This window comes from Capricornis sumatraensis, chromosome 16, assembly GCF_032405125.1.
Source record: "Capricornis sumatraensis isolate serow.1 chromosome 16, serow.2, whole genome shotgun sequence".
Taxonomy (NCBI): domain Eukaryota; kingdom Metazoa; phylum Chordata; class Mammalia; order Artiodactyla; family Bovidae; genus Capricornis; species Capricornis sumatraensis.
In genome coordinates this window covers 45,660,438-45,674,757 of record NC_091084.1, presented here as the reverse complement: position 1 = coordinate 45,674,757, position 14,320 = coordinate 45,660,438, and the positions used below count along the sequence as shown (strand labels likewise).

General features: G+C 45.2%; 1 protein-coding gene across 2 annotated transcripts in view; it reads right to left on the bottom strand.

Annotated features, from left to right (window-relative positions):
- DENND2B (DENN domain containing 2B) overlaps positions 1 to 14,320 on the bottom strand; it is a 121,167-nt gene that overhangs the window by 58,250 nt on the left and 48,597 nt on the right. For both annotated transcript variants that reach the window (XM_068988987.1, XM_068988988.1), the window contains exon 2: positions 1,692 to 1,796. In XM_068988987.1, coding sequence (XP_068845088.1) covers positions 1,692 to 1,771 — 80 coding nt within the window. In that variant the 5' untranslated portion in view covers positions 1,772 to 1,796. The remainder of the gene's footprint in view (positions 1 to 1,691; positions 1,797 to 14,320) is intronic.

Below are 14,320 nucleotides of genomic sequence, written 5' to 3'. Positions count from 1 at the left end.
TGACTCCACGCCAAAACCCGAGGAAAGTAGGGAGGGAAGTAGAAATGCGGCAGGAAGGAAGGGAAGTGAAGACTGAGAAGGGAGAAAGGCTTTTTTTAGGCACATCAGAGACTCAGATATTTACAAGTACCATCCATCATGTTACGACAGCAAGCATGCTGAGAAGCTAAAGGAAGAGGGATTTCTAAAAATGTATAAAACATGTAGGGCTGTACTCCAAATAGAAACTAGGGTGCCTGTCAGCAGTTCTGATTCAGCTTTGTGACTTTATGTAAACAATGCATCTCCCATCCCACCCACCCACGAAGCGGAAATCAGAAGAAGAAACAAATACTTAAAGGAGCTGAGGGCTGCTGGGTACGGTAATTTCTAATTCAGGTTCTAAGTATACTATTTCTTTTAACTTAAGAATAAAACAGTAAAATCACAAATAATGCTTCTTTCACCCCTACAGTCTCATATAAAAAAGACGGGGACCTTCGCTGCCAGTCTCCACCTGCCAACTCACATTCACACTGCAGAGGAGGAAATGCTCCCTGACTGGCCAGAGCCCGCCAAGTTGTTCCCAAGATCACGGGGGACAAAGAGTCTAGGACCCAGGCCTGTTTCTGCCTCAGCCACCAACATGCCCTGGGAGAGTTCGGTTTTTCTATCAGCTTTACCCATGAGGTTGCTGGTCCCTGCCATCCTCAGCCTCACCCCGTTCAGGGAGGCAAGTACGCCAGCAACTGTAGTCCAGGTTAGAAAGAGTGGGTGGGCAGAGGGTCTCCTTACTGCTCTTGTTGCTACAGAGCAGATAGTCAATTTGTCTATCTGAGCCCCAAACGCTTACGTATTTAACATGTCAGAACCAACCAGTTTCCATTTAGTTGGTACAGTCCATCCAGACCATTTCCACTGGGACCAAACTCTGCACGTATGGTGTACAGAATTCCTCTTGCCTCCTTCAACTCCAGCCACTCCCCAGGGCTACAGCCTGTGCCCCTCTCTACCAATCACACCTGGATTCCAGCTCTGAAGGAACCAAACATCTACCACAACCTGTGGGGAGACCTGAGTATGTACCACTCCACCGGACTCAGTCTGGCGCTGCACAGTCCTGCCCTCCAGGAGGCCACGAGCCTGATCCCCATCTAAGAGGAGCATCCTTCTCACAGCTACCTATTCCAGCAGCTGAGGTTCCAAAGCCAAATCCATCCAGCTGAGATTCAGATGAAGGGGCTATGAAAGATATGTGGCTTTAGTAAAAGAAGTTCTTCAAGGAAATCAGCATCTAGCCTAGGCCAAGACCTGAGAAGCCCTGGTGACAGCTGTACCTTTAATTGCCAGCTCTGGAAGCTTCTATCCCATTGCAGAGACAGAGCTAATATTTAATACGTTTTTTTTTTTTTTCTAGGCACTATACTAAGCACTGACATTATCATCTCATTTAATCCTAAAGGAAACTCTGGGAGACAGAGTACTATTATTATTTTATAGATGAGGAAGCAAAATTCTAAAATGCCCTGAGATCTCACTGTTTGGTCAGTGGTTAAAGTCTGGCCCAGATGATTCACCTGGATGACTGTCAGAATCATGAGGATAACCATACACACTTGGCAGCAGTCCTGTCCAGGACACAGGGCGTTAGGTGTCCTTTGATTCTACCCTCCACTGAGCTCCACTCCCCCAGGCAGTGTTCCCCGACTCACCTGCTCAGAGTCCCCCGAGGGGCCTTAGTGCCTCCAGCTCCGTGGGTGATGCTGGAATTCTTGTTGGCAGTCATGGTCATTTCTGCTCTCTGCAAACACAGAGCCCTGCGAAGAAGACAAGACCAATCAGCCAAGTTTCCATGGGTAGCCCAAAGCACCTCAAACATTCCCAGATGACCTCCAGAACTGCCAGCAGGGTTTCTGTGGTGGGAGCGGGAACCACTTTCCCACATATATTTAATTTCATCTGTTACAGCTTGTGGGCCTCAAGGCCTCCCTGATCTGGGTTGGGGAAAAGTCTGTGAGCTAACAAATAACTTCTCACTTCACAGAAAATGATTTTTAAAACTCCATTCCCATCCAGCTTCTTCTCGTTACTGAAGTTAGAGTTTCCCAACTTTCTGGCATGCCATACAGCCCTTATGAATTTTGCCATATTTGTATACTTCCTGAACAATCATTTATTCAGTGTTTTTCTTGAATCAACTTGAAACTGATGAACTGGTCTTAACTCCATTCTAAACAATTAACCACTGACAAACATTTACTGAGTACCAATTTCCTGGACACTGCCATCAGCAAAGAATAAACCCAAGTCTCTGCTCTCAGGGAGCTACATCCTAGCAGAGGGAAACAGACAATAAGCAGCCACATCTCACATGTGTGATATGTAAGTGTATGCTTGTGTGTAATATGTATAGTGGTAAGTAGTAGGAAGGAAAAATGAAGCAAGGTAGAGGAAAAGGAAAGAAGATGTGCCATTTTAAACAGGATGTTCAGGGAAGAACATTCTAATAAAGTGACACCTGAGTCAACACCATAAAATTATGAGCTATCATATTTTTAACACCTATTAAAATAAAATTAATATGCTTTAAAGTATTTAAGTACTACTAAGTGAAAAATGTTGTAAATGTACCATATACAATTAGCTAATATCATATAAAGTTGTTTTATGCTAAAATAATGAAGAAAAAGGTTAAAACTTAAGGGTACATCCAGACGGGAAAAGAAAAAGTAAAATTATCTCATATTTGCAGATGATACAATCATGCTTGTAGAAAATCATAACATTTCCACTAAAACACCGTTAAACTAATACATAATGTCAAGCATGCTTGTAGGATATAAGGTAATACTTAAAGAATCAATTTCTTTCTACACACTAGCAATGAACAATCTAAATACAAAATCAAGAAAAACAATTCCATTAATAATGGCAGCTTTCCAGGTGGTGCTAGTCATAAAGAACCCACCTACCAATGCAAGGCTTCCCTGGTGGCTCAGAGGTTAAAGCATCTGCCTGCAATGCTGGAGACCAGAGTTCAATCCCTGGGTCAGGAAGATCCCCTGGAGAAGGAAATGGCAACCCACTCCAGTACTCTTGCCTGGAGAATCCCATGGATGGAGGAGCCTGGTGGGCTACAGTCCTCGGGGTCACAAAGAGTCGGACTGAGCAACCTCACTCTAGTCTGATGGGCTATGTTCCTAGGTTATTTCACACCTTCTCCTCTCTTCTGTCTCTAACATTGCCTTCTCAGATGATGGCCTTGCTTTCATACTTTATTCATGAAATAATCAGAACATTCACCATTCCTACCATATCTACCCTCTTTCCAGCATTTCTATGCATATATTTCGGACACAACTGAGTGACTTCACTTTCACTTTTCACTTTACCAATCCAAGTAGACATAAGAGATGCGAGTTAAATCTCTGGGTCAGAAAGATCCCCTGAAGAAGGGCATGGCAAATCACTCCAGTATTCTTGCCTGGAGAATCCTATGGAGAGAGAAACCTGGCAGGCTACAGTCCATGGGGTCACAAAGAATCAGACACAACTGAAGCAACTTAGTATGCAGCACAATAATAGCAGCAAAAAGACTAAAATACTTAGGAAGAGATTTAACAAAAGAAGTGCAAGACTTATACACTGCAAATTGCAAAACATCATTGACAGAAAGTAAAGTAGACACAAATAAATAGAAAGACATCCCATGTTCACAATCAGAAAACTCAAAGTTGTTAAGATGGCAGTATTCCCCAAATTGATTGAATCGAATATCCATCAACTGCAGAAAGTAACACTGATTCTAAAATTTTATGGCAGTGCCAGGGACCTAGAGCAGTCAAAAGAACCATGGAAATGAAGAATAAACTTAAAAGACTCGGATTTCCCAATTTCAAAATACTACAAAGCCATAATAATCAAGACAGTGTACACAGATATAAGAATAGAAATAGAAATCAACAGAATAGAATTGAGAAATAAACTCATACACTAATGGTCAGCTGATTTCAACAAGGATGATAATAAGATAATTGAACAGGGGAAGAAGAGTCTTTTCAACAAATGATGCTCAGACAACTATGTATTTGTATATAAAGAATAAAGTAGGACACTTACCCTGATACTATACAAAAAAAAAAAAAGTAAAAATGGATCAAGAACTAAATTTAAGAATTAAAAGGAAAACCTGGAAGAAAACACAGAGGTAAATCTCTGTAACACTGGATTAGGCAACGGTTTCTTAGGTATGACACCAAAAAGCACAAGCAACAAAAAGAAAAAAAGATATAAATTACATTATATTAAATTAAAAATTTCATGCTATAAAAATATAAGAGAGTAGAAAGATGCCCACAGAATGGGAGAATTATCTGCAAATGATATATATTGGCTAAGCTACTTGTATCTAGAATATATAAAGAACTCTTACAACTCAAAAATAAAAAAGACACATAATCCAATTTAAAAGTATGCAAAGGATTTAAACAGACATTTCTCCAAAGATATAAAATTGGCTAATAAACACATGAAGCAAAGCTCAACATCATTAGTCATTAGGGAAATACAAAGTAAAACCACACTAAGGTATTGGGTTGGCCAAAAAGTTCATTCAGGTTTTTTGTAACATCTTATGGGAAACCCCAAATGAACCTCTTGGTCAACCCAATATTACTTCACACCACCAGGATGACTATAATAAAAAAGACAGATAAAAACAAGCATTAGTTAGACTGTGAGATTGTGGAGAAATTAGAACCTTCATTCACTGCTGGTGGGAATGTAAAATTGTGCTGCCACTTTGGAAAACAGTTGGCAGTTCCTCAAAAAGTGATATATAGTTACCACATGACCCAGCATGACTCAATCCTGGATATATAGCCATGAGAAAGGAAATCATGTCCACACAAATACTTGTACTAATGTTCATAAAAACCAAAACGTGGAAACCCAAATGTCCATCAGAGTGGATGACTGCATTGGCAAATGTGGGACTTTCCTATGGTCCAGTAATTAAGACTCCAAGCTACCAATACAGGGGGCAGGGGTTCCATCCCTGGTGGGGGAAATAAGACCCTACATGCCACATGGAGTGGCCAGAAAATTCTTTTTAATGCGGTATATCCAGAAAATGGAACATTATTCAGATATAAAAAGATACATTCTTCATGGATGAACCCTGATGCCAGTTTTATGAAACGTCCAGAATAGACAAGTCTACAGAGATATAAAATTAGTGGTGGCTCAGGGCTGGGTTTAGGGTGGCAGAATGGGGAGTACTCCTATGAATATGGTGTCTCTTGTGGGGTATGAAAAAAAGTTCTGGAATTAGATAGTGGTGATGGTTATATAACTCTACAAATACATAAAAAACAAATGAACTGTACACTTTACAGGGGTGCATATTATAGCATGTAAATTACATCTCAATGTAGGTGTTTAAAAAAACTTAAAAAATTTTAAGTGCCTTGGAGAGTGGACGTGACACAGCAATAATTGATGTACCAAATATATTTTCAGTATGAATGTGCACTCTGTTCTGGGCTAACATCACCTTCAGGGAAAAATTAAAAGTGAATAGAAACAACAGTTCTCTCACTCTGATTCGCATTCTCATCACACTGACAAACATGAAGCATCTTTGGATATGAAAGTTAAACATTCAGGCTTCAGCAGTACGTGAACCATGAACTTCCAGATGTTCAAGCTGGTTTTAGAAAAGGCAGAGGAACCAGAGATCAAATTGCCAACATCTGCTGGATCGTGGAAAAAGCAAGAGAGTTCCAGAAAAACATCTATTTCTGCTTTATTGACTATGCCAAAGCCTGTGACTGTGTGGATCACAATAAACTGTGGAAAATTCTGAAAGAGATAGGAATACCAGACTACCTGACCTGCCTCTTGAGAAACCTGTATGCAGGTCAGGAAGCAACAGTGAGAACTGGACATGGAACAACAGACTGGTTCCAAATAGGAAAAGGAGCACGTCGAGGCTGTATATTGTCATGCTGCTTATTTAACTTATATGCAGAGTACATCATGAGAAACGCTGGGCTGGAAGAAGCACAAGCTGGAATCAAGATTGCTGGGAGAAATATCAATAACCTCAGATATGCAGATGACACCACCCTAATGGCAGAAAGTGAAGAGGAACTAAAGAGCCTCTTGATGAAAGTGAAAGAGAAGAGCAAAAAAGTTGGCTTAAAGCTCAACATTCAGAAAACGAAGATCATGGCATCTGGTCCCATCACTTCAAAGGAAATAGATGGGGAACAGTGGAAACAGTGTCAGACTTTATTTTGGGGGGCTCCAAAATCACTGTAAATGGTGATTGCAGCCATGAAATTAAAAGACGCTTACTCTTTGGAAGGAAAGTTATGACCAACCTAGACAGCATATTCAAAAGCAGAGACATTACTTTGCTGACTAAGGTCCGTCTAGTCAAGGCTATCGTTTTTCCAGTAGTCATGTATGGATGTGAGAGTTGGACTGTGAAGAAGGCTGAGCGCCGAAGAATTGATGCTTTTGAACTGTGGTGTTGGAGAAGACTCTTGAGAGTCCCTTGGACTGCAAGGAGATCCAACCAGTCCATTCTAAAGGAGATCAGTCCTGGGTGTTCTTTGGAAGGACTGATGCTAAAGCTGAAACTCCAGTACTTTGGCCACCTCATGCGAAGAGTTGACTCATTGGAAAAGACTCTGATGCTGGGAGGGATTGAGGGCAGGAGGAGAAGGGGACGACAGAGGATGAGATGGCTGGATGGCATCATTGACTCAATGGACATAAGTCTGAGTGAACTCCAGGAGTTGGTGATGGACAGGGAGGCCTGGCATGCTGTGATTCATGGGGTCGCAAAGAGTCGGACATGACTGAGCAACTGAACTGAACTGAACTGAATGACCTTAATCCTGGAGAGTATCTTATTCATTACCTTGGTGCAAATAAGTGATAGGTCTCAATGATAAAAACAAGCCAAACCCACATCCTTGATATCATTTATAATTCTTTCCTAGTTTCAACATGAAATGCACTGCCTTCACATGAGCTCTCATGGCTGTTGTTCTGGTGATGATGGTAGTGAGTGAAGTGGGAATTAGAAAGGGAGGAAGCAGCTGTAGGCGACAGCGGTGAAACATCCCTCCCACAGTGAATACTACAGAAGCTTTCAGAAAAAGGAAAACCCCGAGCCTCACTTTTATCCTTCATGCACACTGGCGCTCAAGAGATGTCCTTTACCTGTCCCAGCCCAGGGCCAAGTTAAGAGCTTGGTGGATGGCTCTGTGTGTTAAACAGAAAGAAGGGAAAGGAGAGGCAGCCCCTGGAAGCTTTCTCAGGCCAGCTCTCGGGGTCCTCAGGGAACACAGTGAAGCAAGGAATCAACCCGCTAAGCATCAGCTTTCAACTGTCCCCATGGTAACGACGGCCACAATAATCATCAGAACCCATCATACCAGCACTGGACATGCTCTACCAGCTTCAGGGCAGGCCCTCAGAGGGAGGTCAGAAGGTTTGTGGAAAGAACAGAAACTGAAATACATTAAAAGAACATGATGAAAAATATATTCTTTCCTTCCCTGAATTTGTGATCTAAGAAGGGTGGACCCACTGCTCTGAAAAGCTGTAACAGGAAAACCAAGCGCCAACTAGAAAAAGGGGAAAATGTAGATAACCGTGGTATTTGCTGGAGCTAAAAGGAAAAATGCTATGAAGATGCACCCAAGAAAGGAGTGGATGAAAACTGCCACCAGGCCCGTGGCAGTGCCCCTTGGCCACATGCCTGCAGAAGCACAGCTGCTGCTCCCAGCAGTGGCCCAGCAGGTGAGGCATCGTGGGCAGGCACCACTGAGAGAAAACCCGGCAGGGCCCACTCAGGCAGAGGTGCCTGCTCACGGTGCTCCTGCCACCTGCTCTCTCCAGCCAAGTCTCTCAGGCTCAGGGAATAATCCAGCGGCTTGAGGAGCTGAGGATCAGGCTAACCCTTTACACGTGAAGCGCAGACTTGAACACTCTATGTGGCTGGCTTCCTGGGGCCTTCCGCCGAGGCCCTGAGAGCCAGCCCAGACTCCTATCGACATTCTCTGCCTGACTCCTTTGGCTGGTCTGGGTGCAAGGAGAGAAGACACTCCCAAGCAAATGAAACACCCACTGGGAATAAGAGCAGAGAAGCCAGGGGGATGAGAGGCTGTTTCACTAAAATTCAGCCAAAAACTACACGTTTGGAAAATGAAATTGTTCAAGTAGGATCCACCACCAATCCCGAATTACTCAAAAACCCAGCTCTGTTATAGCTGGGCTCTGTTATAGACAACCATCTGAAGAGCTACAACCCAAAGACGGGAACACAACAAGGCTCCACTGGAACTTCTCTACAGTCTCTGCCCTGAGACAGAAATCACAGTCCTGGGAACTCAAGGTGTAGTGGGAAGAACACCTGACTCGGAGTCTAGCTAATGCTAGTCAAGGGTCATTGCACACCTGAGTTTTGAAGACTCAACTTTCTCACCGTAAGAGCAATAATAATAACATGATCTACCTCATATAATTGTAATTCAGACACAGTGAACCTTGATAAATCACTTTTCTTCCAGATCATGCTTCTCTGGGTATTTGGAAGTCGCTTTCTCCATTCCCAAGCTTTTCAGATTCCCCAATACTGCCACTCAATCCAGTGACTCTATGCCAGGCACTGTGCAAGGTACTAGGATATAAAAATGGGGGCTTCCCTGGTGGTTCAGTGGCTAAGACTCCAAGTCCCCAAGCAAGGGGCCTGGTTCAATCCCTGGTCAGGGAACTAGACCCCACACACCACGACTGAGAGTTTGCATGCCGCAACTAAGACCCAGCACAGCCAAATTAGGAAATATTAAATTTTTTAATAAACAAATAAAAACAAACAGATACAATCCTTACCCTGGAGGAGCTAACTGTAAAGGGAGAAAAGTGAAGGAAAAAGTGGACTCCAGGAAGGCCTTATAGAGAGGTGACATTTGAAAGTAAGCCTTAGCTTATTTGTGACCTAAAAAACAGGATGCATTTATTATGAAAGCTGCTGCTAGATTCTTTATAGAATAGCTAAATTTAAAAGCATTTTAAAGGATTAAATAATTAATCCCTGTGGCAACTCTACAAAGTTGGGTGCTATTATTATTTACATGTTACCAAGGAAACCAATGGAGAAGGAAATGGCAACCCACTCCAAAGTTCTTGCCTGGAGAATCCCATGGACAGAGGTCCATGGGGTCACAAGAGTCGGTCAAGACTTAGTGACTAAACCACCATCACCACCAAGGAAACCAAGATACACAGCAGTTAAATCACTCGTCCCACGTCACACAGCTAGGAAGTGGCAAGGCGGGAGTTGGAGCCCAGGTGGCCTGCACCAGCATCACAGCTCTGAGGCAGGTCTATGCATGACCTCCACCCATCTTCTAGTTCAGCTCTCACCATTCTGTGAAACAGTGGTAACTTTCCAATCAGGAAATGCAGGTCACTCACCCGGTGAAGAAACAGGGCAAGAACGCTGACTCAGCTCTGAGTCCACCATCTACTTACTTTCCTTAACACTGACAGGGGTGAGTGTTAAAAACAGATGCAGAGTCACAGGCCCCATCTCTCCCTCTTGAATGGGACCCAGGAATCTGCATGTTCAGCAAGCATTTCAGGCTGGTCTTATGGACCTGTGTGAAAAACTGTGTCCTACCAGATGCTGAGAGCTTGTAAAGGTTGAAGGGTCACTACTGACCATCTTCCAAAGAGTCTGCCCAGCTGTGACTAGGTACCCTTTCCTCCTCCCACCCCCAGCTTCTTCCACCTGCAAAGAACCACTGACCCTCAACAGAGAAGCAGGCACATCACGGGTTCCAGTAAAAGCATCATCAACATCTGCCCTAAACAGGGTCCTCAGTCTTCAGTGTGCTCTGAGTTCCTGTATCTCAAAGCAGCTCTTCCTGCCACCCGCCCCTGGTAGCTAACAACGGTTTTCCTCACTTCCCCTCCCTTTCAAACTCCTGGGAACAAGAGTTTATAACTGATGGTTTATAATCTGGTGGTTTGCAACAACAAAAGTATGTCTCATTTGGCCTTCCCTTGATTTATTTATTTTTTAAGTTGAATTGGGTGCATATAAACAAAATGCAAATAAAAATTCAGATGCTGGATTCTCTTGAAAAATCTGCTCTCATTTCTGTATTTTTATATGGCAGCAGCTGGCAGTCCATTTAGATGTAGCAAGCCCTCTCCAATTTACTGCTGTCTCTCCCCACCCAACGGAGACAGGTGGCTAGCTTTGCTCGGCTCGGTGATCTGACTCTCCCAGTCGGCAGTTGAGTGCTGCATCCCCCGTCCCAGCAGGGAAGGTTGGGGGCACTGCCCTGTGAGCAGCCATGCAAAGCCTCCCGGAGGGCGGGGCTTGTGCAGGGCAGGGAGGAGCTGATTCTGGCCCCTGGAAGCCCGCCATCTATCTCCGGAACTCCACTGGAGGAGCCAGCCTCGGGGCTCCCTGCTGCGGCTCAGGCCAGCCTGCATCCTGCAGTTCTCTCTCCTGCTCCCTTAGGTCTCTCTCTCCCTACAATCCAGTCTCACCACCCAGCCCACAGGTGCTCTCCCCACGGCCCGAGAGGAACCCCTTAGAGGTCAGTGTCTGAAGGGGGCTCCTTCTGAGGGGTGACCAGCCTCTAAGAATGAACCTTCCGATCACCAGGTGACATTTCTAAATGTCTGCGTGGTACTTTTCCGCAGGCCTAGTTTTGGACATGACCGGGTGCCTCGTCCCTGAGAAGGAGATGTCTGAACCCCAAGAGCGCTGAGGAACAGATGCACGTGTGTGGAGGGAGGCCTCCCGATCTGCTGGGTTCAAGTCGCCATCGAGAGAAAACACAAACACCGCCCAGCACTCTGTTCTGCTGGTCCAGGTAAGAAGTCCGGAGCCTCCACAAAGGAAACCTCTAAACCACGTGAGGGAATTTCTGCTGAGTTGACATTCCACTAATCTCTTATGCAAACTCTTGTGTGGAAGTAATAGCTTAGGAAGCAGCCCACAGGGAAGGAGAAGGCAGGCAAGGAAACCGAGCTCTGTGTGTCCTGAGAACCTGGGTTTAGCCCAATCTGGACAGTTGTGGTCCGACTGCCCTGGGGTCAACCCGCTACTCACCCTGCCCAGGGAACACCCACCAGACCACCCTCACCTTCTTACTGACTTCCCCCTGAAGTCCTTCTTCATTCCAGACCAAGAAGACAAGGATCAGACTGGCAGCTCCCCCCCAGAGAAGGGCCTACATCTTTAATTTCTTCCTCCAAGAGTCTCAGCAACCAACACTGGCACTTAAGCTTCAGGAAGGGTCATCATTAGAAAGAGTTCCTTTTACCTACTCAAGCCAGACCTCTCTAGAGCGTGAGGTTTTGTAGGTGTCCCTGGACTGGGCTAAGGTGGGAAGTGCTTCATTTACCTTTCAGAGTTCTGCCCAGATTGACAGCTCAGGCCTTGTTGCAGCAGCTCACATCCACAGTCTTTGTTCCCGGGCTCTCCTAGGACATTCATAGCCCCCCCGCCCCAGGTCTCCTGACACCCTGGCCCCCTCTGACCCCACATGGTTGAGAAAGCGGTGTGGCAGTACTTAGAGAGTTCTTCACGTTTTGAACAATCCTCAGTACCGAGCAGAGAGTTCTTCACCTAAAAGGCCCACAAATGTTAACTAATTTGCTAACTGATGGCAAAAGTGGGCCCCCAAGGAGTCAAAGGCCAGGAAGACAAAGGGCGCGAGAAATTCAAGCACTGGCCATTACCCTGTAAGGTGCACTCCTTCACTCCCCACAGCCTGGTGGCTGTACAACCAATGAAAGGGAGGTTTCCAACTGTAGCTGTCACCCAGCTGGGCTGTCACCAGCAGGCCTTCCCCCCTGCCCCACCCCTCAGTCAGGCCCCTCTCCCGCCGGAGTTTCAGTCTCCTCACAAGTGCCCCTGGTACCTTCCAGGACGCTCCTGCAGTAACAGTTCATTCAACACACCCAGGAAGAGAGACTCTTCCTGGGAAACCTGCCTTCATCTCACTCACGCTGGCTTTCTCCTCCTCCACCCCTCTTTTTCTCCCTTCCTTTCCTGACTCATTTCTCACTGGTTATCCGCCCACAACCTTGTTTTCGGCTCTGTTGTACCTAAAATCAAGCAGCTACAAGGGAAAGGGGAGAAAGTGGGCTCAGAGATTGGGTGCTGGGCATCAAAAGCTATCACAAGGAAGCCAGCAAGGTTTTTCTCAAGCTGATCCCGTACTTCTCTCCAAAACGCCAGACCCTTTTTCTCCATCAGTACCTCTACATACCTGGTACCTTGGATCTTTTCCATTCCAGCCCCAGGTTCTGGGGTTCTAGGTCCAGAAAGCCCTTCGAGCAAAACTGTCAAGGGGATTATGAGCCTGGTCAAGTGGAGAGGGATCGAGATTTGTTTTGCTGGGAGACCAGAAGAATGCCGAGGGCTTTTACAGGTCCCTGTGAGGCTGAAATCCTCCTCAACCAGTCACAAAAAAGATTATTTTTGTTGTTGAATAATAACCAAAAGAAAAAAAAAAAGTCAAGCTCTCTATCCATCTCCTCACTGTCCACTTATCACTCCCACATCCTCTTTCCCAACTCTCCTCCTCAAAGAGGCCTTTAAGTTGGGGTTTTCAACCTCAACCATTTTCAGTCCCTTTTCCTGCCAGATGGTCCTTCTCCACTTCAGTACTGATTTCGTGGAGGTTTGAAGCTGGGTTTAAATGTTTCCTGAAAGCCTAAAATGGGCTGAGGGCTTCTTAGGCAATTCCAGGCCAAAGGAAATCTGGTTGCTTCCAAGACAGTTTTATCAACCTTGACATAGCTGTTTCTGCCAGTCTGGAAACTCAGCTTCTAAGCAAGGACCTTAACCCAGCTCTGCCAGGACAATGGAGCCTGCTCCGTCAGGAGAATGGAGGCCTGCCCTCTTCCTCCCTGGCAAGAACAACCTTGTGGGTCCTATAAACATGTTGTGGATTCCAAGGCCACAGACCTAGCTCATACCAGGGCCTTCCCTCTGCCAGTCACAGCAGACTAAATGCCATTTCCTGCACATGCCAGGAATGTTTATGCCTCTAAGCTTTTATTCAACCAATTCCTTCCATCGTGAAGTCCTCCACCCCCATTCTTTCTTAAATATCCAGTTCAAATGTCAACTTCTTTCTGAAGCCTTTCCTGATCCTAAATCTTGACCTCATTCTCACCCTTCCCATCCTCTCCAGCCTAGCTGAACTCAACCTGACCGATGGCAAGATGCCTGCCCTACTCCAGAAAAACACACCACCCACAAGGCAACTTTCTCAGAAGTGGTAAGGGCTAAAGGGGCTGGGGAAGTCTCAATACCTTCATTTTCCCATCTGTAGTATAGGGAGAATACCCTGCCTCTATCATGAGAACATCAAAACCAGCGAGAAGCCATATGTAAAATACAAAGAATACTCAGAACCAAGAGGTAACATACTTGAAGTCTCTGGCATTCCCCCAACTCTCAGCCTCCCTTGTCCTCACTCTCTTTTTTTGTTTCCCATTTCATCGAAAAAACCGAAACAGTGAGAACAGACCCTCAATAAGCTACCATCATCAGATGCACCCATCACCAGCAACAGTGCAGATCTTGCCACTTCTCTGGCAAAACCCTAACGTGGATCCCAATCACTCAAAGTTAGAGCCAAAATGTTCACAACGATCTACAAGGTCCTCATCCTCTAGGTCTGCATGATACTTCCAATCTCATTTCAACTACTCTTGCCCTTTACTCTTTCTCCACCAGCCACATCCTCCTTACTGTTTCCTCAAATACACCAGGCACATTCCAACTCCAGGCTTCCACACCCACTGTCCCCGGTAACTAGAACATTCTCCCCCAAAAGAGGTTCCTCCCTCACCTCCCAGGTCTTTGGACAGACATCACCTTCTTAGTGAAAATTCCTCTAGATCACACTATAAAATTTAGTATTAAGAAAGTACTATATTAAAAGCCCTTCCTCCACCCTACTATCCCCTCCGCCCTCCTATTCTCCCTTCGCCTGTTTTATCCTTCTCCATAACATTCATCACCATCCAACACAACTACTCTTCTTTTCCATTTATTTATTATGTCTGTATAAGCTCCATGAGCCTAGGGATTTGGGGGTTTTGTTTATAGCTGTACCCTTAGTGCCTAGGACAGACCCTGGCACACAACAGGCTCTCAATAAATACTTTCAGAATTATTTATTTATGGCTATGCTGGGTCTTCGTTGCTGCATGCAGGCTTTCTCTAGTTGCGGCACGCGGGGGCTGCCCTGCAGTTGCCGCGCACCAGCTTCTCATTGTGCTG